This window comes from Crocodylus siamensis, chromosome 1 (genome assembly GCF_052110815.1).
Source record: "Crocodylus siamensis isolate JL-2025a chromosome 1, ASM5211081v1, whole genome shotgun sequence".
Lineage (NCBI taxonomy): Eukaryota > Metazoa > Chordata > Crocodylia > Crocodylidae > Crocodylus > Crocodylus siamensis.
This window is the reverse complement of record NC_143395.1, coordinates 168,493,096-168,517,662: the sequence shown is the minus strand read 5'-3', so window position 1 is coordinate 168,517,662 and position 24,567 is coordinate 168,493,096. Positions and strand designations below refer to the sequence as shown.

The following is a 24,567-nucleotide window of genomic DNA, read 5'->3' as shown; positions in this document are numbered from 1 at the left end:
AAGGTCTGGTATTTTCTATGTATTGTTGGAGTGCCACATTCTCAAAATACACGCTTTAACTAATCCACAGAGATTTGAGTCATATTGCTAGGACACAGGCATGTGACTCCATTTCTCACAGTCTTTGAGCATTTAGAGCTGTTAGGAATATATAATCCAAGTTTGTCATTCCAGAAATAACTAGCATTAAAGTGTACTAAAAAAACAAACCCAATAAAAATTAATCAAAAATGGACTTACTCAGGACTTGCATATTAACACCCTTGGGAACCATTTGTAGCAAAATAGTGGAGGTCTCTTTGATAAGTGGGAAGGCAGATGACAAAACAATGAACACCATGATGACTGTCAGGCTTGGATCAATGTAACACTGCCAGTTACATGGAGCGTTGGCATCCAGGGGAAGCACATAAAATATGGTAGCAGTAACTACCACAACCACCGATCCAAGTGCATCTCCCATAACATGTAAAAGAACACCTGAAATAGAGAACATTGTACATTCACTGTCAATCTGAGAGGAAAAAAAACCCAACTAATTGTTACAGACTTTTGGCATTTAAGAAGTGAAATGCTATGAACATATACAAAGCTTTCATCTGCTCAAGATAAAAAAGAAAGGAAATAAAGTTCGAACAACAGTATGGTTCCCTAAATTGACTATGTTAAGTGCTTAGGCTGTACAACAGCCTACAACATAGGCTTCTCTTCTATGAAAAAGATAGCATTTCAAAGCACAGCAATGTATGCTGTTATCTACCTGTGATTTACTGAGAACCTGGCCCACCTACAAAAGGGCATTGATCAATTATATTATGACCATGAATAATAATCAGTTTCACCAAGTGGATAAGCAAGGCACGTAGCCCATTTCTGTCATAAGTAGCTGGCTTATTTTTTTTTCTTTTGTCAGCAGTTACATGATGTTGCTGAACTCTGAAATAAATAAAAGCAATAAAGTTAAATACACACTTTTGGAGGGAAGGAAATGTCTCTAAATAGAAATGATAAAGGGATGGGCATAAGCACTGACACAGGAACACAGTCCACTAGCCATCTCAATTTAGAAAATGTTTAGATCCAGGTAAGCAAGGTTCTTTCAGTAGATGTGATTTTTTTTATTAAACCAACTGAGTAGTTGGAAAAAAGTTCTTAGCAAGCTTTCAGGTGCAATCACCCTTCTTCAGGCAGAGGGAGTCTCAGCTGTTGAGACTCCAAGGAAAGAGAAAAGCTAAAAGTGTGACACAATGTCAGTGAGACTGTAAATAGGTAGAAATTAGGAGAAAGTATATGTCACTGCTGAGGTTAGCTTCTTTTTTCTTCATGTAGTGAAGTAGATCCAGGTAAAAATATTGACGTTCAAGATCAATTCTTTTGTATGAGTTTGTAGTAATCTAAGTTCAGAGAATACCCCATACCATTCTTCCACATACTTTCATCAATACAGAAACAGAAAAGAAACAGAATGAGAAAAGGCTGTACGTTTCAAAAGAGACCTGTTACACCCTTCCCAGTCACCTCTAAGAACTAAACTGAGGAAACGATGTCTCTGCACCGGCACACTAATCTTAGAACTTTTGCTTTCCTTTTTTGGCTAGCTAAACTTTTTTCCTCCTTTCCTCTTACTGCTGGTAAGGTCAACTGGACTTTCCAACAATCTCTCCCATCCAAGCTACAGGGGTGCAGGTTGTAGCAGTGCTGGTCTACGGACATAGGCAGACAAGGTTCTCTGGGTGAATCTGTTATCTTTTATTAGACCAACTTAAATAGTTGGAAAACAATTATTAAAGCAAGCTTTCGGGTTCAAAAACCCTTCGTCAGGCTAAGGAAGTTTCAACAGTTGGTGTGTGATCTTCCTGGATCCCATTCAAGCTGGCATTTTCAGCCTATGTTAACAGTAGCAAAGCAGGGCTGTGACAAATTCAGTTGTTAATATTGTTCTGTTTGATTTGTGGGTCTAGAATAAAAGAATGCATCTCCTTTGAAAAATACCCTTTAAAACCACTCTCACAAGTGGTTTGCTGCTGGAAGACATCTGCTTAATCCTTCCCTCTGGACTAGGATGATTATGCATAGCTCCCTTTGACACCCATTAACACTGTCTGCTTACTGTTCACTTTTCAGTGACGTAATACACTAAACTGAACTTAATCCAAGAACACTGCCTTTGCTACTGAGCCCTGCCAGCTCTGAGCCCTATATGTGGAAAGGCAAGGCAATACTTACATATAAGAACACAGAAAATGATCTCAGGAAGGAAAACTTTCTGTTTATTGTTGCTTACTATAATATATGATTTTATGGAATATTAAGTTTCATTATATGAAACTCAGATGATGACATCAACACGTCACACAGCTGTAACTAATTTTTCTCCCCCTGTTCCTTAAAGGTAGAGCTTGCAATGTCCTGCTCCAGTACCACCACATGAAACTGCTCTATCTGTGGAAGGCCACTGAAGAAGGTCAATCTATAGGAGGTTCAGGCAAGTGCTGAAGAGGAGGAAAAAAGATCCTTTAGTCATTTAAAGTTAGTGAAACTTTAGTTAGTTAAGTTTAGTCATTTAAAGTTAGTAGCCTGCCCTGCCTACTTGCAAATGCACAAGAGTTAAGCTAAATATGTAAGTGCAAACACACGCATGCACACACACAAAAGGGCTAGATCCTCAAATGATGTAGATGAGCACCAACTGATGCCACAGTATCAATGCCACTTCACACCAGTTGAAGACCTGGCCAAAAGAGCACTTAGATGGACCAAAATTATTAAAACCATCCTAATAGTTTCCTTTAATTTTCACTGGAATTCTGAGAATTCCTCAAAAAATGAAGTCAAGAAAAATTTGACCAGCTCTTACTTAAAAGAAAGAAAAAGAGAGAGAGAGGTTTTTCATCACAGTACCTCTGATGTTCAGGGCTGCAGACTTTTTCTCTTTTTTCTTTGTCTCCCCCTCCTCAATCTCTTTCTCGTTCACTGAATCACCTGCATTCAAAGAAGAAACGCTGTGTTGTGTATAAGTTCTACAAACAGGAAAAACATCGATCTTCTCAAAACCAACTTATTTCACTGGGGGGGAAAAAAAAACACAAAACACATTTAAACCCCAAAGAGAGAGAAAAAGTTAAAATCAGGCAGTGTCTGGCTACTAACTTTTGTACCATCATCCCTTCTCCCCCGGCCCACTACAGACATCAAGCCCAGTATAAAAGAAAGACAAGCCTGAAGTGCGGCAGGTGTCAGCATGGACTCTGTAAACTGAAGCACAGCAAGATGAGAGGATGTGATGCCTTGTATTCAAAGGCTTACCTAACTCAATCCCAACTACACAGTTGATCAATAATAGGTATCCTCCAAAGACCCCCTTGCCGCTTATGTACTTATTACCTTTATTTTTAAAAATCACCTCCTCCTTTTCTAAGGAATGGCCTACACTCAGAGACCACCGTTATGCCACATAATAGTTATTTATTTTTAAATCACTCCTCCTTTACTAAGGACCAGAAATCCCAAAGCACTGGGACGCAAAGGAACAAGAAAGATGGAGGACGCAGAGGCAAAAGGGAGGGGAAGGGAGAGGGGAGAGACGAGGGAAGAGAGAGAGAGGGAGGAAGCGGAGGGGGGGAAGGAAGAAGAGGGGGGAAGAGAGGAGGAAGGAGAAGGAAAGAGAAGAAGAGAGTGAAGAGGAGGGGAAGAGGGGTAGAAGGGATGGAAGAAGGTGAAGAGGAGAAAGAGAGGGAGGTAGAGCAGGAAAGAAGGAAGGAGATGGAAAAAGAGGGAAGGAGTAAGGGACCTTGAAGAGGGAAAGAGGAGAGGGAAGAAAGGAAGGAAGAAGGGGGAAACGGGAAAGCAGAGGGTGAAGAGGGGAAAGGGGAGGGGAAGCGGGAAAGAGAGGGAGGGGGAGAAGGAAGGTGGGGGGGAAGGGGGAAAGAGGGGAGGAGGAGCGGCGGCGGAGGGAGGCAGGATGCAACCGAGAGGCACCTGCTGCAGCAGCGGGCGGCGGGCGGCGGCGGCGGCGGCAGCAGGCGGCCCAGTCCTGGAAGACGAGCAGCGCGAGCAGGTTGACGGCCAGCCCGAGCGCGCCCACCACGAGCACGAGGCGCGCGGCGCCGATGCGCTCGGGACGGGCCAGGCGCAGTACGGCCTCCACCAGCAGCGTGAAGCAGAGCGCCGTGAGGAAGACGGCGTTGCTGAGCGCGCCCAGCGCCTCGGCGCGGCTGTAGCCGTAGGTGGCGCGGGGGCCCCGACGGCGGCGGCGGGCCAGGCGGCCCGTGGCCAGCCCCACGCACAGCGACAGCAGGTCGGACAGCATGTTGAAGGCGTCCGACACCAGCGCGATGGAGTTGCCCACATAGCCCGACACCAGCTCGGCCGCGAAGAAGCCGGCCGTCAGCACCAGCAGCGCCAGCAGCCGGCACGTCTGCCCCGAGTAGCGCCCCATACCGCCGCCGGCGCCCCGCGCCCCCCGCCGCTTATATGCACCCGCCGCGGGCGGGGCCGGGCCGGGTGCCCCGCCTGCCCCAGCGCCGCCCCCCGCCCGGGCCGGGCGAGAGCCCGCCTCTGCACTCCCCTCGGCCCGGACGGCAGGCGGGGGCAAGGGGAGGCAGGACGGCATGAAGCGACGAGGGCATGGGCCCGGGGTGGCCCAGCGCTACGGCCAGGAGCTAGGAAGCCCCTTCCCCCTCCCTCTTTGCCCTCTTCACCCTCCCGCTTCCCCATTCCCCTTCTCCTTCACCCTCTCCTTCCATCCTCCCTTATTCCCCTTCTTCTCTCCTTCCTTCTCTACCTTCCCTACCTCTTCTTTCCCGCTTCCTTCCTTGCCTCCTGCCCTCCCTTTCCTCTTCCCTTCCCCCCTCTTCTTCCATTCCTTCTCCTTCCACTCTTCCCTTTCTCTGTCTTCTCTTCCCCTTTTTCCCTCCCTCTTCCCCTTCCCCTCCTCTTCACTCTCTTCCTTTCCTTTCCTTCTCTTTCCACTTCTCTTTCCCCTCTTCCCGTTCTTCCTTCCCTCCCTCTCCTTTTCCCACTTTCTGCCTTCGCTTCCTCTTTCCCTCTCCTTTCTTCCTTCCTTCTCCTTCTTCCCTTCTTCCCCCTGGCTTTCCTCAGGGGCAGGCATGTCCCACCTCAAGCTGTGACTCTCACTGTTCCTGAAGAAGGGTGTTTGTACCCAAAAGCTTGCAAAGAACTATTTTTTTCATCCATTTCGTTGGTCTAATAAAAGATATCACATTTACCCAAGAAGGGTGTTTGTGCCTAAACGCTTGCAAAGAACAGTTTTTCCAACACTGAGTAGGTTTAGTAAGAGATATCACATCTACCCAAAGACCCTTGTCTGCCTGTGTGCTTAGATCAACACGGCTACAACCAACACCCCTAGAAAAGCACCTGCTCCTCAACCACTGGCAGCAGTAAAAGCTTGAGGGAGTATTAGGATGAGGGGATGGGCTTTGTATCGCTTACTCCCCCTGCTGGATGCTTTTTAGGCATCCATCTCTTCAAGCAAAATGATGGGAAGAGTTAGGTCAGCCCAGTTCTATTTCTCCTTCCACAGTTAACCTTAGGACAAAAGAAAAGCTAGGAAGTGCGTCTCTGCCGCAACTTATGTGCCAAGTTCTGTCAGAAACCTCAAAAGCATGGTATACCCAGCAACCCCTTGAATTCACCCACTACAAAGCTGTTTCTAGAGCAGATGCGAGAATAATGAAAACTCCACACAATGGTCTTTAACTTATCTTGTTTAGTCTATCTAGATAGATCCATACTTTTTTTTGAACTAGGGGACACAAAATTAGGAATACTTATTTAAAAATGCAAGAGGAAGATTTAGGCAGATGGAGCATCATTTTCCATAATGAAATCTGTCCAGGACACTGGTGGACAACACCACAATATCTAAAAGATGGCAAGTCTCATAAAAGTGGCCCCTTGGAATCATTCTGACATTCAGAGCTTTTGAATCAAAGGTTTGTGTGCCATCTACTGAATCACCAAGCCGTATCCTACAACAAACTTAGGTATAAACATATAGGGAGAGACAATTGCACATACTTATTTGGCACACAGACTCTTCATCTGGTATCATTAGTAAATACTAAAAAAATCTATGAAGAACCCTCTATGGCATGTTTCTAGTATTATTCCTATTCTAAAGTGACACATTCCCCCAAAAATGGTGTGCATGCATGTAAGAGGGGAAAAAGAGTGCCTGTTAATATTACCTTAACTCATCACAATCACCCACTCCCAGCATTTCAAGGAGATGCAGAAAATTAAGTCATTCTCAACAGCTGTCTCCGAGGTTCTTGGAAGACCTGGCAATGGCACTAGATTACTAGGGGGTCCAAAAATAGACTTCTATTATGCAAAATGTTCTCTCTCCCATCTGCAATAAGAAATCAATCTCAATAAAATTATTAACCCTAATAAATAGGATAAAAATGAAAAAAAAAATCTAAGAATACAGAGAAGCAAAAGAAAAATGTTTCCTTACAATTATGTCCAGTGAAAGTCTGGAGTATTTGAATTATGAAAGGAACATTTTCATACTGGAACTACTATGTAAAACTCATAAGCCATCCTAAAATATCACAGAAATTAACTGTACTTATCCTTTAGTTTGGCATCAGGACAACCAATAGATTGCTTGCTTTAAAAAGGCAGAAATATGTACACTACAGCAAAAAAGGGATCTTCAGTCCATCATAGTTTCCCATAACAGCTATCATTTTTCCTCTAGAAATTTTCCTATGTTTTCAAAAAAAACAAACAGAAAACCCCTTAATTTTGTTAATTTTTGAGAAGCCTGACAGGTGATCTTGTGGCCACCTACAAATTCACTAGGGGGATGCAGCAAAGCATTGGAGATGCTCTGCTTACACCTCTTAGGATAACTAGGATCAAGGGTCACAAACTGACAGAGCAGATTTAGGCTAGATATCAGGAAAAACTTCTTCATGGTAAGGGTGGCCAAAATTTGGAATGGGCTTCCAAGGGAGGTGGTGCTCTCCCCTACCTTGGGGGTTTTCATAGATTTTCATAGACATTAGGGCTGGAAGGGACCTCGGGAGATCATCGAGTCCAGCCCCCCACCCAAAGGGCAGGAAGTCAGCTGGGGTCATAGGATCCCAGCAAGATAAGCATCCAATTTACTCTAGGGGTCTTTAAGAGAAGGCTGGATACGCATCTGGCTGGGGCCATCTGACCCCAGCACTTTTTCCTGCCCAGGCAGGGGGTCGGACTCAATGATCTGTTGAGATCCCTTCCAACCCTAGCATCTATAAATCCAATGCTGGCAATGTGAGGGGATTGCATGATATTACAGTCAGTGGTGCTATGCCTTCATACATGTAATGGAATTCAACTGAATTTTAAATGAACAGCAAAATGTACTTGTAAGTAATGAACAAAGTAATATAGGAGACAGAAATCTTGAATTTCTTCCACATGTTGATGTTGAGCATAGAGACAGAAAGAAGGCTGAGAAACTCAGACAGTTCAAATTAGGAATGGAACCCAAAATAGCTTTCTCCCAGTTGAGGGGTAGAGCCATGTCCTTCTTGTGCTCACACACTCTCACTCTAGCCCAGTGCACTCAATTTTTTCTGCATAGGTGTCAGGGTTTCAGCAGGAAGGATTGAAAATATCACTGTCTACCCCACTGCCCATACACAACACATGCAAAAGAGACTACCCTATAGCTTGGTGTTTAAGGTACTATTCTGGGCAGCTGGACATGAGGGTAACCATCTGCAAACTAAGGAAGAAAGTGCACTTGGGTCTCTCACTTCTGGAGTAAATGCTGTAACTCCTAAACTATTATATAATAAGGTGGAAACCATAACTTCCTGCTACAGCCGTATTAAAAAAAAACAAGACAAAAACAAACTGTCAGGACCACATTTTATATGAAACTCAATCAATTTGTTAAGCATGCTCTGAGCACACTTAGCAGATGGAGCTCCTCAAAGAATTAGGGGGAGGAACTCCTGGTTTTTGGATCCTGGTCACATGTAGACATTAATTAGATTTAAAAGCTGCTCAGAGGCTTGGACAGTACTGGGTATGCACTGAAGTAGAACTCCAGGCACCTAAACTTATAGTCATGCAGGGACTCAAATAGTGAAGTTAAGGGTTTCAAAGGATCAAATGGCAGAAGAGCAAGGGATTTTGGATTGAATTTTTTACTTAAGCACCTTGGTTTAGACACCCTAAATCCTCCACAATGCGTAGGTCCTTTGTTGAATCTAAACCCAGATGCATCTCTGGGGTTGAAAGAAAGTAGGCACCACACAAGTGTTTACACATGAGCCAATCACATTACTTGGGCATTATTTGTATATATTCTTGACATGTTCTATGACTACACAATAAGGAAACCTCCAATACTTAAAAAAATACAGATGCATAAAACTAAATGGCTAAAAAGCATTTTTGAAAGCATACTCTAAAAGAAGTCTAAAAGAACTTCAGAAGAGGATAACTTTATTAAAATAATTCACTCATTACTACCTTTAAAATGCAATCAACAAATGGATTGTAAGAAAAAGGTTAAATAATGGTAACAAAATAAATGCTGGCCAATTGTGCTAAACAGTGTTGCTCAAGGTATTGGCCCAGCAGCCCAATCCACAGGCTGTATGGGGCTCTGTGCCACCCCCACCTGGTTCCATGTGCCAGGATCTATCCCTGAGCTGCCCTGCATACTGCTCCCCATGGACCCATGGGAGCCTTGCAGGCTGGATGATATGGCTCAGAGGTGGATCTGGCCTCTGGGCCAGAAGTTGAGCACCCTTGTGTTTAAAAACCAAAGTGAATAGTGAAAAAGAAACAGCCTTTATAAAAATTACAAGTAGTCCCTGTGATAGTATTAGATGGATAACTTTAAAAAGAGACTATACCTTTGATAACATAATTTATAATACCCAGTGCTTTCTTGGGCATTCTGCCTGAAATCTACAATAGCATACTGCAGAACTAGACCTTAGAATTAAAAAGAGGGATCAATGGATCTTATCTTAGGAAAATGTGTAGATCTGTATCTGGAGTGTCATGAACCATTGTAAGTAAACATGCATTCATGCTCTTTAAAAAAAATGTTGACAGATATGAGTAGTTCTGAATTCACTTCAAAAAATGTTTTCAAAACATCAGTTATTTTGAAGAAATTGTGTTAAAATTATCATCAGCCAAACACATCACCAGGTTGTGACTAATTTATTTTCTATCAAGTATAGTTAGAGAGGTGACTCAATAGGAAATTCAGAGGCAATATTCATTCAGAACTTCAGCCTTGGGCATATTTTAACCCCATCACTGCTTCCTTCTCATTGCACATAGCAAATTCAGACTTCTGCTTTTCAAGACTTTGTACCTCTCTGAATTTCACTGCGTGCTCCTTTGATGTCCTTGCTGCCATCTCCTGTGCTGGCCTATGCCTTCTGAAACCCCTGCTCATCAAGCCCTATTTCTAGCACAAAGTAACTTAATTCACCAAAGAAGAAGTGTCCATTTACCTGACCATTCAAGATAAGCAAGTGACTTACCTGAATAAGTCTGCAATATTTCTGTAACTATTGTCCCAACCTGTCCCTTCTCTATATTCTTGGTTACCTTCATTCACTAGAAGCAAATTAATTCCTGATTCTGATCTAGTAAGGTCTGTGTGGGCAGATTCTTCCATCACCAGAGAGAGTTTTCTTGATTTCCCTGGGGCTCCCTCTTATGAAGTTCTGCCGGCATTAATCCAATTGCAGCATCAGAACCTTAAACTATAGCTTCTTTCAAGCAGGAACCATACATCTTTGCTCTTGTTCCTTAAGGGCTTAGCAGATTTTTTATGCTGTAATTTAATTGAATAAATGTACTTATAGATGGATGAAATGTAATTGTAGTGCCAGCTAGAGGTGCACTGATGCATTGGTCTGATATTGGACCAATATAAGGAAAACTGTCTGTCCGTATTAGATATTGGCCTGATATGGCTGATAATGTGGCTGATAAATGGCCCGTGAATGCATGCAGCTGCAGCACAGCATGTAGGCAGTGAGGAGCATAGCCAGACAGCTTGAAGAGTGGTGGAAGGGGAGGGGTATGTGGGTGCAGATCAAGCCCCCCCCCCGCAGTGAGGGAGGAGCAGAGCTGGGGCTGGGCGAAGTGCTGGGGCAAGCAGTGCGCACTGGTGGGAGCTGTCCCCCCACTCTCTCCCTGCAGCCCCCGGATGAGCCACAGCTCCATTCCACACCCACCCTGCTTTGGCTGGGCCCCAGCCCCTGTCCCAGCCCCGACTCCACTCCTTCCTCACCACGGGGACCTTGATCTCTCCACCATGCCCCTTCCCTTCCTCCTCCACCTTTCCTGCCTACTTCCCCCTCCCCTTCCACCACAGCAGACTTACCAGTGACACACAGCTCTTCAAGCTGTCCAGCTGGTATCAGAAATCAGATCGGTATTGGCCAACATGCCTCCACAAAAATCGGCTATCAATATCGGCCCCAAAAAACTCATATCAGTGCACCCTTAGTGCTAGTCACTCACCTGATATTTACAGTGGCCAAACAAATTAGGTCCAGTAAAGACCAACAGAAACCCATGCCCAAACCTTAAACTGAACACCTCATCCTTTTAGTAGGTTAAAGAAAAGTTCAGCTCTCTTTTTGGATTTTTTAAATTATTTCATAGTATTTCATTACTTTGTCATTCCTGATTTCAGATCGAATACTGTTAGAAAGGCTATAGTTGCAGTTTCTGCATCCGAACCAGAAACAGGAATTGTAAAAAGTTTTATGAACAAGACTACTGAACATAACATAGAGGCTCTTTGGTGCCTACATCTTCCAGTTTGCCCAGCACCAATTTGTTAACAAGTTACAAGTAGAATCTATTTGTAGTAGTACAGTGGTTTTCAACCTTTTTCATCTGCAGACCCCTTCGGAAATTCAGAATGGAGATGTGGACCCCTTTGAATTGTAAATGTGGGTATTCACATACTTTTGATTGATCATAGTCATATTTCACAGACCCCACAGATATAGTCTGCAGATCTCCCAGGCATCCACAGACCACAGGTTGAAAACCACTGTACTAATGAACAAATGATAAGGCCCTAAATTTGACATCATAACAATGTTTTTCCCCTATTAGTTTGGAGAGGAACAATGAGACAATTTTTATTGCCATAGAAAGCACAGAGAAACAGTTTTGACTGTATAGTGCAGCTGAGAAAATGTTACGAAATAGCAGGTAATGCTATACAATATAGAGGTAATGTCAAATACTGCAACACCAAAATTGCTTTTAATTCCATTAATCAAAATGTGTGCAGGTGTCTTTTCAACAACTGTAGAAGTAAATTGCAAACATTTAAGAGACTCTGCTTGAGAAATCATATGTAAAAATAAAAAGTGGACGTCATAGAGGAACTCACTTTTTTAGTTGCACACAAAACTTAGGTAATCTTTCAAGTGAACATTTCAAAACATACCCACTACTGTGGAAGACAGTGCTGTTATCAGTATATTCTGCCTATACTTTTCTGTTCCTAGCTCTGTTCACTATCCCCATTGTTCTTTCTTTTAGTTCTGCTCAAAAATATTCTTTCAAAATTGTCAGTACATCTTGAGAAGCTGCACCATGGGGCTAGGGGAACTGGAATTTCATCTCAAAATGCTACTCTAGTTAATAGCAGCCTAAAATCAAGATTATCTGATGGCAATTCAATGTCCCGAGTGAAATATGTATATCATCAATAAAATGTGCAGTGCACAGTGCAATCACCACTGTTACCCTTTAGCAAGATACAGACATTTAGATGAGTAGCAAATAGAACACACCTTCACCTTGGGGTGCGGGGGTGCAAATCTTAAACTGGGTTCTACCATTTTTAACCAGTCAGTATGAACCAAACTTCTTTTCTGTTATGGGCATAGATTGATTTCCAATCACTTATATTGGTAAAAGTGTAACATCTGTACCAGGCTATTATGGCAATCCTGAAACTGTCCCACATGAGAGACCAAGGATGATTGGACATGAATGATGAACTACCCTTGCACTCTAGGGCCCATCTATACAAGATGTTTACTGCACCGTTGACTACACCAATTTACTCCACAGCAGGATAGTACTTGTAAATACAAGTACTATCCTGCTGTGGAGTAAAAAACAAAACAACCCCCTATAGCAGAGCACTAGGGTGCCTGCTACTGAAGATAGGGAATGGCTTAGCTGCCAGTTAGGAAGGCAGCAGGTGTTAGCTGTTGGGAGCTGATTAGATCAGCTGACCGCCAGGGGGCGAGGCTTGGTCTTCATAAGGAAGGGAAGGCTGAGGCCAGAAACAGTTCCCCTCTGGCAGCCTCAGCAGGAGCTCCACAGTAAGGTGGGGGAGTTCCTGGCACCAAGGAGGGTGCCACACGTGGGGGGTCCCGACCCCAGCCCAGCGTGGGCATTACCGGGACAGGCCCCAGTTGGAAGCCCCAATTGGGAAGAGCCCCAGTGGAGCATAGGCCCAAGTTGGGCATAGGAGGCCCAAGTGTGGGCAGCGAGCGCAAGAGGCGTGAGTGACGGCCCCAGTGGGGGCATAGAAGGCCCGAGTGCGGGCAGCAAGTGCAAGAGGCGCGAGCAACGGCCCCAGTGGGGGCATAGAAGGCCCAAGTGCGGACAGCGAGCGCAAGAGGCGTGAGTGACAGCCCCAGTGGGGGCATAGAAGGCCCGAGTGCGGGCAGCGAGTGCAAGAGGCGCAAGCAAGGGCCCCAGTGGGGGCATAGAAGGCCCGAGTGTGGGCGACGAACATAAGGAGCACGAGCAAGGGCCCCAGGGCGGGCAGCGAGCTCGGGAGGCGTGACCACAGGCCCAAGTGCGGGCATAGAGACCGCGGGGAGCGCAGGACGCAGGTCAGGACGCGAGTGGCCACGGAGTATAAGGGAGGCAGGCCCGAGTGGGGCGCTGCCTGAGAGATACAAAACATCGAGAGGGGAGTAAGCCATTGGGAGGCCCGGGCTGGGCAAGAAGGGGCACAATCAGAGCCGCCCCAGGGGGGGCGTGTGTATTGAGTTGGCCCCGGGAGAAGACTAGCACCGGGACTCAGAGGAAATCCCGGCGTAGTAAGACTGGCCCCGTGCCAAGAAGGGTAGGAAGGCAGCCTCCTTCACTGAACTAACAAGATCAAAGACGTGGCGGGCGAGACGGAGGATGTGTTAAAGGCCCAGACTTGGCACGGTAGGCAAGGACACTAGGGGAGGTCACGGCACCCCTAGGGGCTGTCCTGCCACACACCCCCCTCCAAAAAAAAAACAAAACTCTACAGCAGTGCACATGTAGACACTGTCCAGCTGGCTGGGACATGAGGGTGCTTTAGTGCAGGGGCTGCCTGTTAGCTTCACCCTCATGCCCCAGCCAACCTCTCCACAGCTTGTAGAGGCAGGGGAAGCAGCCCCAGGTTGGCATGCTAAGCCCTGGGACTCCCTGCCAACAGGGGCTGCTCCACCTTGGCTCCATGTGCTATGCCTCAATAAACTGCAGATATTATTGCTCCCAAGTTAATTGCTCCCGGGTGCACATTCAAACGGCCCTAGTGCTGGGCAGTTTAAGGCATTGTAACTGCACGTACAGATGCACTCTACAAGTGCTACCTTCAAAATTGGACTGGGACATGTTAGTGGATCAGCCTGAACTGATAAACATGGAATGATCTGATAATTAATCTAGAGTAGGTTTTACTTTTTAAAAAGATATCCTTTCAAGATCTCCTCTTCTACCACCCATCTTCCCTCTCTCCCGTTCCTGAAATTTAGCCTCAATACCTTTTCTTCATATATCTGAAGTACACCCATATATCTGCCCTATTACCCTTACCATATAGAATAGAACCTCCCTATTCTAATTTAAATCTTGGTGTCCAATGTATAATGTGATTCAGTTCAGTAAGGGCAGCCATACACGCAAAATTAGCCAGTGACTTCTCCATTGAAAAGTCGATTGAATCGTATGACAAAAACCCCTTATTTTTACCACTTTGCATTGTTAAGCTACAGTTCAAGTCAACCCTGAGCTTGCGCTAAGTTTTTATGCATCGTTGTTCTACAACCAAAGAACTACGATGAGTTTAAACAGCACCTCAGCCTTGAGATTCTCTAATCTACTGTACAGTACTTAGATTACAGAAGCTTTTCATGGCCTTGCATTAGTTATCCAAGAGAGCTTTCATTTACTTACAGTGTGCGCCAGACATTGTTACGTGATTTACAAAGTCTGTCTATGGCTTTAGTGAGAACTTTGTCACCCAAGGACAGAGGGTAATGATGCTGTTGGTAGGTCAGGAGGTTGCTTTCTCTGATTTAATTATCCTAAGCTGTTCTGTTTTGGGGAAACTTTGCTTTCTCTACTTGTACAGGTCCTAAAGTTTTTCCAGTGAAACTTTTTTTGTTTAATAGAAAATACCTTTAATCTAAGTGCAAACAATTGAAAACTTTAATTTGCTTTTGATGGAAAGGTTTCCTTTACACATTAAATAACATTTTGTATCTGAAAAAAGTGGGGAAAAAGTAAAACATTTTTTATAAAAACAACATGAAAGGACTTTCCCTTCACCATAAACTAAAGTTCTTGAAATATTTTCATTTGAATAATTTCTGTTGAGAGATCAAAAACATTCACAGAAAAAAAAGAATGAAACTTATTTCACAGACTTTTATGTAATATAATTATCATTTTTATAAGGTATGTTGACAAGTGATTCTTCAACAGTTTTCTTGCCTGCCTAGGCTGGTCTAGGCTAGGATAAGCTGGTACAAATCACTGAGGCTTCACTGGAGTCAAAGGAGCTTTGCTAGTTTGCATAAAGCTGAAAATGCAGCTATCCATTGGCATAAAACTTAGCTAAACTGATTTCAGCATAAAAAATTCAGAAGAGATTTCTGAGGGTTATTTGACATATTATTTCAAATAAAGAGATTGGGTAGGCCTCAAAGATATAAAATTCAGCAACTGGTAACTAATAAACATTGCACATTGCTTTCAAAATGTATCTCTGTTTAATCCATTTTTAAAATTTTTATTATTGTAATGACCTTAAGTAAACCAGTAACTCAGCGACTATAACTCTGAATGCAACTGTGCATTTCAGACTAGATAGGGCTCTCAGTTACATACATACAAACCCAATGACCTTCCTGAGGGTTGCATAGAGGCCACTGACTGCAGAATATGGCCCATTATTAATCATTACTTACTGTTGCAAGCAAATGAGGGTTAAATAACACAATGCATAATAGTATTCTATAGAAGGATCTATTTTGTAACTATTGATTTGTGAATTTGAGCACTTCACTTCTGGTGAACCTCACTTTTGACAACCACCTGTCCAAAAATAAATTTAAATTGGGGGGCTTAGGGTATGCACCACTTACTAGCTTCTTACTGCCATCCTCACGATGAATACATCACTAAAGCACAGTGTGGCAAAGTGGGGCTCCCCAACTAGCCACAGTGCTGATTTCCCCATTTGCCTTTGGGCATGCCACCCACCTGACTCACCTGCCACGCCTTGTTCTTAATTAATTACGATATTAATTAAGGCAGGAAGCTGCACATTCTTGCCCCGATGCCAGGGGGTGCTATCTGAGGCTCCGTACCTCCCCTACACCACTGCCCATACCTTGCAGATGGCACCCACTGATGTTAATCTCAGCAGCTCCACACTGGGCCCCAGAATCCTCCAATCAGGACTCCTCTAAGATCCCTCCATTCAGGCAGCCTACTCCACCCTCACTCAGGGCTGCCTAGCTCCCTGAAACTATTTCCCCTCTCAGGTGTGGTCCCCCCGGGACCTTTGGCCACAGAGGCCCTGGCCTCACCCCCAAGGCCAGTTGGGACCTCACACCCTCATCTCTGGGCATCCCTCACGGTGGACCCCTGGCCCTTTTGACCACTCTGGTCCTGGCCCCAGCATTGACCAGTCGAGGGCACTCTACATCAGGCCTCTGAGCATCTAGCTCCACTCTCGCTCCTGGGTCCGCTTTCTGGCCCTACTAGGGGTTAACCCACCTGGTTGTGGGAGCTGGAGTACCTCACACCATGACTGGTGTTCCAGGGTCTCACGGGGACTCTCACTCCCCCCCACTCTCCCCCCAGAGCAGCAGGTCATTGTACTAGATTATAGATATAGCTATAGATATAGCTATACTGGGCTCTTATCCCTCTGGTTTCCCCCCCCCCCCCCCCCCTTCACTGGGCTTCTTTATCTCTGCCCCCTCCCTAGGACCCCACACTGCTCTCTCACTTGTGGCCATGGGACTTCACTCCCCAGTGGGCTCAGGTGGCCATAGCTGTACCTGGCCCCAACTACCTTTCCTCAGGGTCTTGCACCCCACACGGCTCAGGTGTCTGCAGCTGTGCCTGGCCCCCACTTTTCCTCCTTGGGGTCTCTTGGGGTCTTGTACCCCACAGAGCTCAGGTGGTCTAAGCCGTGCCTGGCCCCCACTACCTCCAATGTTACTGGACCCACCCAAAGGTGAGGGCTAGGGTTAAGACTCCCCTACCCACCTTTCACTGGGATGATAACTGGCATTTCCTGGGGGATCCTGTGTCACTGAGAGCCCCACCAGGCCACCCACTCCCAGCAGGGTCCAGTTTTAAGTCATACCCAGGACCAGGAGCCTCCAAACCATCCCCTACAGCTCCTGCCCTCACCTCCAGGATGTTATGGAGCCTGGCCTGCCAGCAGGGAACTGATCTGTTTATATAGGCAGCCAGGAATCTAAAATGGCTGCCACCATCAAGTACCTGCTGGCTGCTTGACTCAGGTCATAAAGTGGCAGGCACCAACAGTGCCCTGCCACATACCTTCCCCCTTAAAATAGTACTTGGGGGAGGTTTCCCCTGCTGCTCCTCCAAAGCAGGCTCCCCTCAGAGCCTGTGAGAGGTCTCAAATGGCGAGCACCCCCCACAGGTGCTCCACCACACACTTCCCCCCTTTGAATGACATTCGGTGGGGCTTCACTTGGCTTCCTTCCCTGCTGGCTTTGTCCCAGCCTACTGCAGCCTCTGCCACGTGCTGAGTCCGCCACACAGGGATAATGATACCAATCATTTGAGAGGGCTCTAAGTTTTATTTGTGAAAAGCACCACAAAATGTGGTGTTATTGTATATTGTTATATGTGGCATCTTGACAAAAAAAAGTTTTCCAGGCTATCAATCTGGGGCAGACTCACTCTTTCATAAGTGTATGTGTAAGATAAACAAATGCACTCACGAACCATGTCTCTCTTCTAAATGTAGATGAATGTAGTACAATTTTGTCAGAGATTTATAATTAGGGTAGATTTTCATAGGAGGAATGGGAGGTTCATAGTCATATTCAAAAAAGCACCTTTTAGAACAGAACTGCAATTAATTGCAGACTTTATGGAAGTCTCCCTATTGGCAACCTCAGACCTGGGATCTGCTCCCTGCTGTCACTGACTTTCTCACCTCAACCCCAAATCTAAACAAGGAACTTGTCAAAGACTCCACTTCCAAATACTGTACAATGAAGGAGAGGATTGCTTGACTCAAACGCAGAAAGGAAAAAGAGCTGGATGTAGGGAGCAGAGGAAAGTGTAAATTGGGACAAGTACATTGAGGGGAAGATTGGTTGAAAGCAGTCTCAGAATTTCCCTGCTGTTGGCCCATGGCAATACGTAGGGGGTGCACTTGCACCCCCTGCAAGTGCTGGGACACTCCCTGACAGGCCACGCTCCCTGCTTAGGCGACGGACGGTGGGGCACGCGGGAGCACTGGTGCCCCTCTGCAAGCACCAGCCAGGGAGTGAGAACACCAAATGAAGTGCTGCAACCACTTCTGGGAGCACTGAAGCCACTTCCCGGTCCGCATGATCAGCCGCAGTGGGACCCACACTGACCCGATTGCTGACTGGTCGCTGGGGGGGACACGTGCGCATGCGCCTCAAGGTGGCACCAGTCTCCCATGCTGTTGGCAAATATATGTTAAACTCACTGGCAAAGTATCCTATAGGACAACCTATTACTCTGCTATCAGTTACTCAGTTAGCTCAATTGACAGAAGTTGCTGAGATAAATCTAAAAGTTCCAGCCCTACTGAGGATACATCTGAGAGTCAAGATAAAGCCACATAATAGATTTTTTCCAGGAGAAAAATAGTATGAAATTATGTGATTAAGGACTGCCTCATTGTACATATGCATAGGCAACCTCAATTCTGGCATCTTCTAATTTTGAAACCATATTGATACCATCTTTTTTTTTGTAATCTATAACACACAAACACATAAACAATTAGGGATCCATATTGTACTAAGCACTGTGTTCTGAACTCCAGTCACTACCTCCAAAGAATTTACAATCTAGCCTTTTTTCAAAACAATTTCTTTCAAAACACCATACTTTATAACAATCGGGTCCCAACCTCAGGTCACAACCCAAATCAGGGTCATGGGGGGGTCCTCAGTAGGGTCATGAAGGGCCCGCACACACACGCACTCACACCCACAGCCCATCAGTGGCAGGCAGGCAGGACCACTGCGCACAAAGCAGGCAATGGCAGTTCCCTCCCTCTCTCCCCACACCAGGCCACCACTGCTGCACTCCACTCCCAGCAGCCCCGCAGCACTGGTTTGGGAGGTCCTGTTAGTGGCCAATTTAGGGTCACAGCAAAAAAGTTGGGAACCACTGCTTTATAACAGAGCATAAAAATTACATTTACTCCCTGATTTGTCCCAATTCCTTTAGTATGGCTTCACTATCATATAGAAAACACATCTAAACCACATCTTCCAGTCAGCACATTAGACACAAATGCATTTGACATATCACATGAAATCTCTTGTTTCCTGGCCAGAGCTTTCAAGATAAATATGGGGGCATCTACACATGTGCTTGACTAATTAGCTCCACAGTAAAGCATCACCATCTACACATATGGCACTATTAGGCTGGAGTAAACCAATTAACTCCACTGCATGACAGTACTGCCCGACACAAATACTATACTACTGCGGAGTTATTTACTTCATCACAGTGCACATGTAGACAGTGATCAGGGCTGGCTGGAGCATGGAGATGCTACAGTGCAGGGCTACCCGGAAGGCAGCCCCTGCACTATAGCACTTTCATGCCCCAGCCAGCCCCTCCAGAGCATGATGAAGCAGGGTAGAGCAGCTCCGGGGAGGCAGGCTGACCCCCAGGCCACCTGCCAGCCAGGGCTCTGCCACCCCAGCTTAATGTGCTGCTATCTTGGGTGCACATGTAAATGCTGCACCCGAGAGCAATAAACTCTAGCACAAACTACACTGGAGTTTATTGCATCATATTAATAGCATGTGTAGCTGTGCCCACACACACACACACAGGTTTCCCTCTATTTATGCTTTACATGCATTCCCGGAGAATGGTGCATAGATTGAATTCACACAAAGCAAACCCACTTTACAATGTAACAAATAGGGATCGGTTCCCATGGAGGTGAGGAAGGGAGGGAGGGAGGCTGAGACTAGGGAAGGGGCGGAGGAAGGGGTGCTGCTCCCAGGGCTACACAAGGTGGCAAAGCAGAGGGAACAGAGTGGCACTGAGCCCAGCCCCGGCAGTGGCTGGCACCAGATGCCTGCAGTCGCTGGGTTTCACCGTGCTGTACCTGTCCCCACTAACCTCTGCCCCTGGGCTGCTCTGTGTCCTGGTGCAGGCAGCTGGTATCAGCTGCTCACAGAGCTGCTGTAGCTGGGGCTGGGGTGAGTGGGGCCACAGCCCTTTCCCTTCCCCCAACAAACTTACCTGTTTGTGTGAGGGGCATCTATGCTGATCACAGAGCGAATTTACCTCAAATATAATAAATTATGGGTCTAAATATACTCATCGCATAAGAGTGAATTTGCATATAAAGAACCCACATAAAATCAAGGGAAACCTGTATATCTTCTCCCCCACCCCTAGACTAGTCCATCTATTGAAGTAGAAAATTTATATAGAAACTTCCAGATCATTGCTCATCTTTTGCACCAATAAGCTTTCTTCTATTCCAAGAGCTGCCTGAGCATGTGAAAATGGCACAACAGTTTGAAACATCCTACATCAGCTGCTGCTAAGATTACTAGATGGTCAGGGAAATTATTTTTCCTGCCTTGAGAGACTTGGCTATGATGCATCCAGTCTTATAAGGTACTTGAAACATCTGTCTTCTACGCTCTGGTGAGTGTACCCCAGGAGGTGAGAAACAAGTTCAAATCCTCCTCTGCACAATTCAGATCTCCTACTTCTCAAAAGAATTCTCTGACACCTGGGGTATTGCCACCTTGTCATTTTCTTACCTCTTTTGGCTCATTGGCTATTTAAGTATTAGTGTGAAGTGCAACAGCTCCCTCAGGAGACAGAGCAACCCACAACAGAACAGAACTCACAGCCGTATGGGCTATTTAGGACTAAAATAGAGGAAATGACCACCTCTTTCTCCATTTGAACATTTGTCCAAGGTTCAAGTTCAGGGGTAATTTTACTTACAAAGAGCTGAGGAATCTGATCTACTGTAAAAATAGGTGTAACTTTTGATTGTGCACAGTCTGACTTAAATACCACTGAATTTCTATTTCTTGTTAAAGGCAGCCCTGAAGGGCATCCCCCTTCTTGGTGAAAAAGACTTGAAAAGGGCCTCAATTTATTCTCTCCCATCTTGGTTTGTTTTGTTTTGTTTTTTAAGAAAAGAACATGGAGAATAACATTAAAATGGAAATCAATTTAGCCCAAACATAACTTGTGGTACAGTCTCATTCAGTGCAACATCACAGATTCTGGCCATAGAAATTTTAATGATATCTTCATCCAGAACTACAAATAAATCTAAATATATAAAAAGGCAAGTACTAGGAACTAGGCAAATATATTGAACACGACACAGAAGTATGGCTGCCATAGTTCCCCTGCTTTACCTGTGGCAGGTTAGGGTCTTAGGTCTTTATTGTGTCAGGACCGAGGGTAGACTTGTATAGAGATTATGGTTGCATGGGATGGTTTGGATAGGGATGATCCTGCCTCAGGCTAGAGGTCCCTTCCAGCCTTACGTCTATGACTCTATGATTCTCATACTGATCTACAAGCAAAATCCCACAGAATGTGTAAGGGAAATTTCCACAAGTGAATCAATGGCAAGACTGGATAATCAGCAATATTGTGGTGTAAGAAAGGTCATTTAAGGGAAACTATGGAGTTTTTATGCATGTGAAGGTATATGTGTACACAGGAGGAAAGGACAGGTTTTTTAAGTGCTATTCTACTCCCAAAATCAATGGCGAATAATGACATCTCCATAAATAAGTCTATGCCTTTGCCTAGTCGGTCAGATCTGCTCATTTTAGTGTTAATAATTTTAAAATATACAAAAGATGCCCTTTAAAACTCCTTATGTTAGCCCTGCAGAAGAAATTCAGTTACTAGTAGGGGAAGCATTTCTCCTGTGTATCGGTAGAAATGTTCATGAAATTCCAGTCAGTTACAGCCAGTGATATCCGTGAACGCCATGGACGTCAGTAGATTGCCCAGGTGTTACTGAGGGTATAGTATGACGACAGGTGGTTTGCAGTGTCCTAACTGTATTTATTAAACAGAATCTCTTTTACTGACAATGGTACAATTAGACTATCTTGACTTCTGTATCCCAGGTTGAATTTGAGCAAAGAGCACTTCCTTATAAACTGGTCACATTTGATATGGAAATAGGCATGGAGCCCTAAGGCATTCTTTTTATAAACTATATCTAAAAAGCGCCTTTTAGAGCAGAACTGCAATTAATTTAACCTAACCCAACATATTTTTTAAAGACTTAGAGGGAATGATTTTAACAGTATGGAGTGATAACACAGCAGAGATAAGAGGAAAGAGGCAGAGGGATAAGAAAGTGATTCTTGCAAATGATTATGGAACTGTCTTGTATTGCAGATATTAAAGGGCTACTGGTAGCCTATGCCTGGGATATGGACCAAAATCCACACCAGGGTTACGCAACTCAAATCCTATTGAAATCGATGGGAGTTCCACTATATCTCTCAGGACTGAATTTGATTCTTGGTCTTTCTGAAGGTTTGGTGAGAAGGGAATAGTTTCTTCCAACACAGATGAATAAAATGTGCATCTTTGATTGAGATTCCAAAGCTTTCTAAGGATTTTTATTACACAGAGCTCAACAATTTCAATTGGACCTATGTGCCAGATTTCCTCATTGTCTTTGAAAATCTCTGTCTTTGCTTTGAGGGCATCATCTGTGTCTATTCCTTATACTTTTCTGGAGGTCTTCAGAAAAATTGTACTTTAACTGCAGTCTGACACACTACAGCACGTATGGAGAAAATGTCTTCCTAACATCATTACTTGGTGACATTTTTAAAAGGCTAATCCATTACTTAGGACACCATTTAATTCAGAAATGTATTAGGAAACAAACAGGAGATACCTTTGTAAAATAGACATCAAGAGTCAGTCTCAAACATGGCATCTACCACACATTGCCACCAAAATAATGAAAAAAAAACTTTAAATATTTTACTTACCCACCATAAAGAAACATTAAAGGGGAGGCTAAATACAGAGAGTCAAGCGATTGCAATAGATTACTTACCCGTCTCAATGTCCTCTTGGGGAATGGATACTTGACAATAACAACAGTCCATGAAGATAACATAGCTGAACATGTTGAAGAAGAGACCTATAATTCCTACAATGAGGACAAACAGGGGTTCTTCGGTCTTTTGTGGATTCAGATACCTCTTAATGGCTTCAATAAAGATGCTGACAATCAGTGCAGTGGCAAAGACAGAATTGCCAAAGGCACCCAATACATCTGCCCGGGGGAAGCCAAAAGTGCTCCTTTTGTGCCATCTGACATGACTAAACCGGACACCGAGCAACCCTATGATCATAGAGACAAAGTGAGAAAGGACAGCAAAAGCATCTGAAGCTAGAGCCAGGGAGTTACCAATGTATGCTACTGATATCTCCACAATAAAGAGTAGCAGACTCACAACACACATTAAGATGAGCCGGCTGCTCCTTCCTGAGTAACGTCCCATTTCTATTCCCTCAGTACTCTTGGTCCTACCAGATGTAATGCTTGTGGCTAGAGCTCTGCAACAGTCCCCTCTGCCTGTCAGTGCTCCTCACATTTGGCACTTTTATAGGATGCACTAAAACAATAAAATCAGTTTAAAGTGCAATTTAGCAAGATCCGGTCATGTGCAGTCTACCTAGAAGATTTAGCTCTGCTTCTGCATCCTTCTGCTATGTGGGAATTTTTATATGAATTACAAATAAAGTGGGGGAGACACGTCATAATGTAGCCTGAACCGCAATACCAGGGCACTCAGAGGGAACTGCCACTACCACCACCAGAGTCTCAAGCACAAGAGAGATCAGGCAAGAGATAACCAAAACATTTGGTGGAGCAGGAAGTTTAAATGATAACAGATGCATTTTATTTGCTCAAAGGGTTTTCTACAACCTCTTTTCTATAATTCAGCCATTCCTTCGGCCAATAATTTTTAGTTTTAGTTCTAGAGAGAAAAAAAAACCATGTACACTCAAGTTCTACATTATGACACAATCAATAAACAGAATTTGTTATCAATACAGCAAATGGATTATGCCAGAGATGTAATTAAAATGAAGATACTATTCAAGGGCCAACTTTTCCAAGAGGGGTTAATTGGAACCTTTAATTTTGCATGCATTAATTTGCAACAATTACATACATATGCATTAATCCACAACAGTATTTATGTTTGAAGGCCACTAATGAAAAATGTAACCTCTAGGATGTAAACACTGCACATGGTGACATTTATTTTTTATATGCAAACTTCTCCCAGGCTTTCTAACTGTAAAGACAAGCCTCCTGGGTTTGCAAGGAAGAGACATTAAAGGAAATCTGGTAGCTGTAGAGATGTGGAGAAGGAAAAGAAGAGGAGCTTAGCTTGTGTGTTAAGTCATTTCTATAAACCAAAACAAACTTCTTCAGTAAAGGTGAGAGAGTGCAAAGCACTAACAGCACCCCAGTCAAACAAGGTGGTCAGCTTTTGAGTTCATCATACATACGCACAATTTCCCGTTAGGAAAATGTAGCTGATAAAATTATGCAATATACAAACATGGAAGATGATCAGGTGCTTGTCCAGATAAGTTTACAGTCTAATTTATGTTTCAACTTAAATTGCTCCTCTATGTACATATACATAAAATTGACCATGAGATAAGAGGGAAAGAAATTCCATGCAGGGTAGCCAAATATGGATAAGATAATACAAATTACCCAAGTTGGCCAACTGTCCATCCCTGGTCTTAATTTTATCGAAGTAAATTATCTTGGGGTCAGAAACTTAGCTATCCAGATCCAATTTACATTTATTATTTTCTGCTCACATTCTGGTACAACTGAAATAACCTTGCTTAACCCACAAATCCCTGGGGCATTTAACAGCACCTGCTACCAGGATTGACATTTCTCTGCTGGTCATTCCTTCTCTGAATTGTTGCAACAGTCTTTGGCCTCTGCTGTTCAAATATCTGGAAAGAATTAGGTGTTTTCTT

General features: G+C 44.4%; 1 protein-coding gene across 3 annotated transcripts in view; it reads right to left on the bottom strand.

Annotated features, from left to right (window-relative positions):
- SLC30A10 (solute carrier family 30 member 10) overlaps positions 1-23,054 on the bottom strand; it is a 28,780-nt gene extending 5,726 nt beyond the window's left edge. The window contains exons 1-3 of one of the 3 annotated variants that reach the window (XM_090048724.1): positions 22,604-23,054; positions 2,902-2,982; positions 241-480 (exon numbers count right to left, since the gene is read on the bottom strand). In XM_090048724.1, the coding sequence (XP_089904850.1) occupies positions 241-480; positions 2,902-2,982; positions 22,604-23,054 (772 nt within the window). Of the gene's footprint in view, positions 1-240; positions 481-2,901; positions 3,021-3,968; positions 4,444-22,603 lie in introns of those variants that run through there. The other 2 variants (XM_090048742.1, XM_090048733.1) reach the window with 2 other exon arrangements.
- Positions 23,055-24,567: the final 1,513 nt, after the last annotated feature.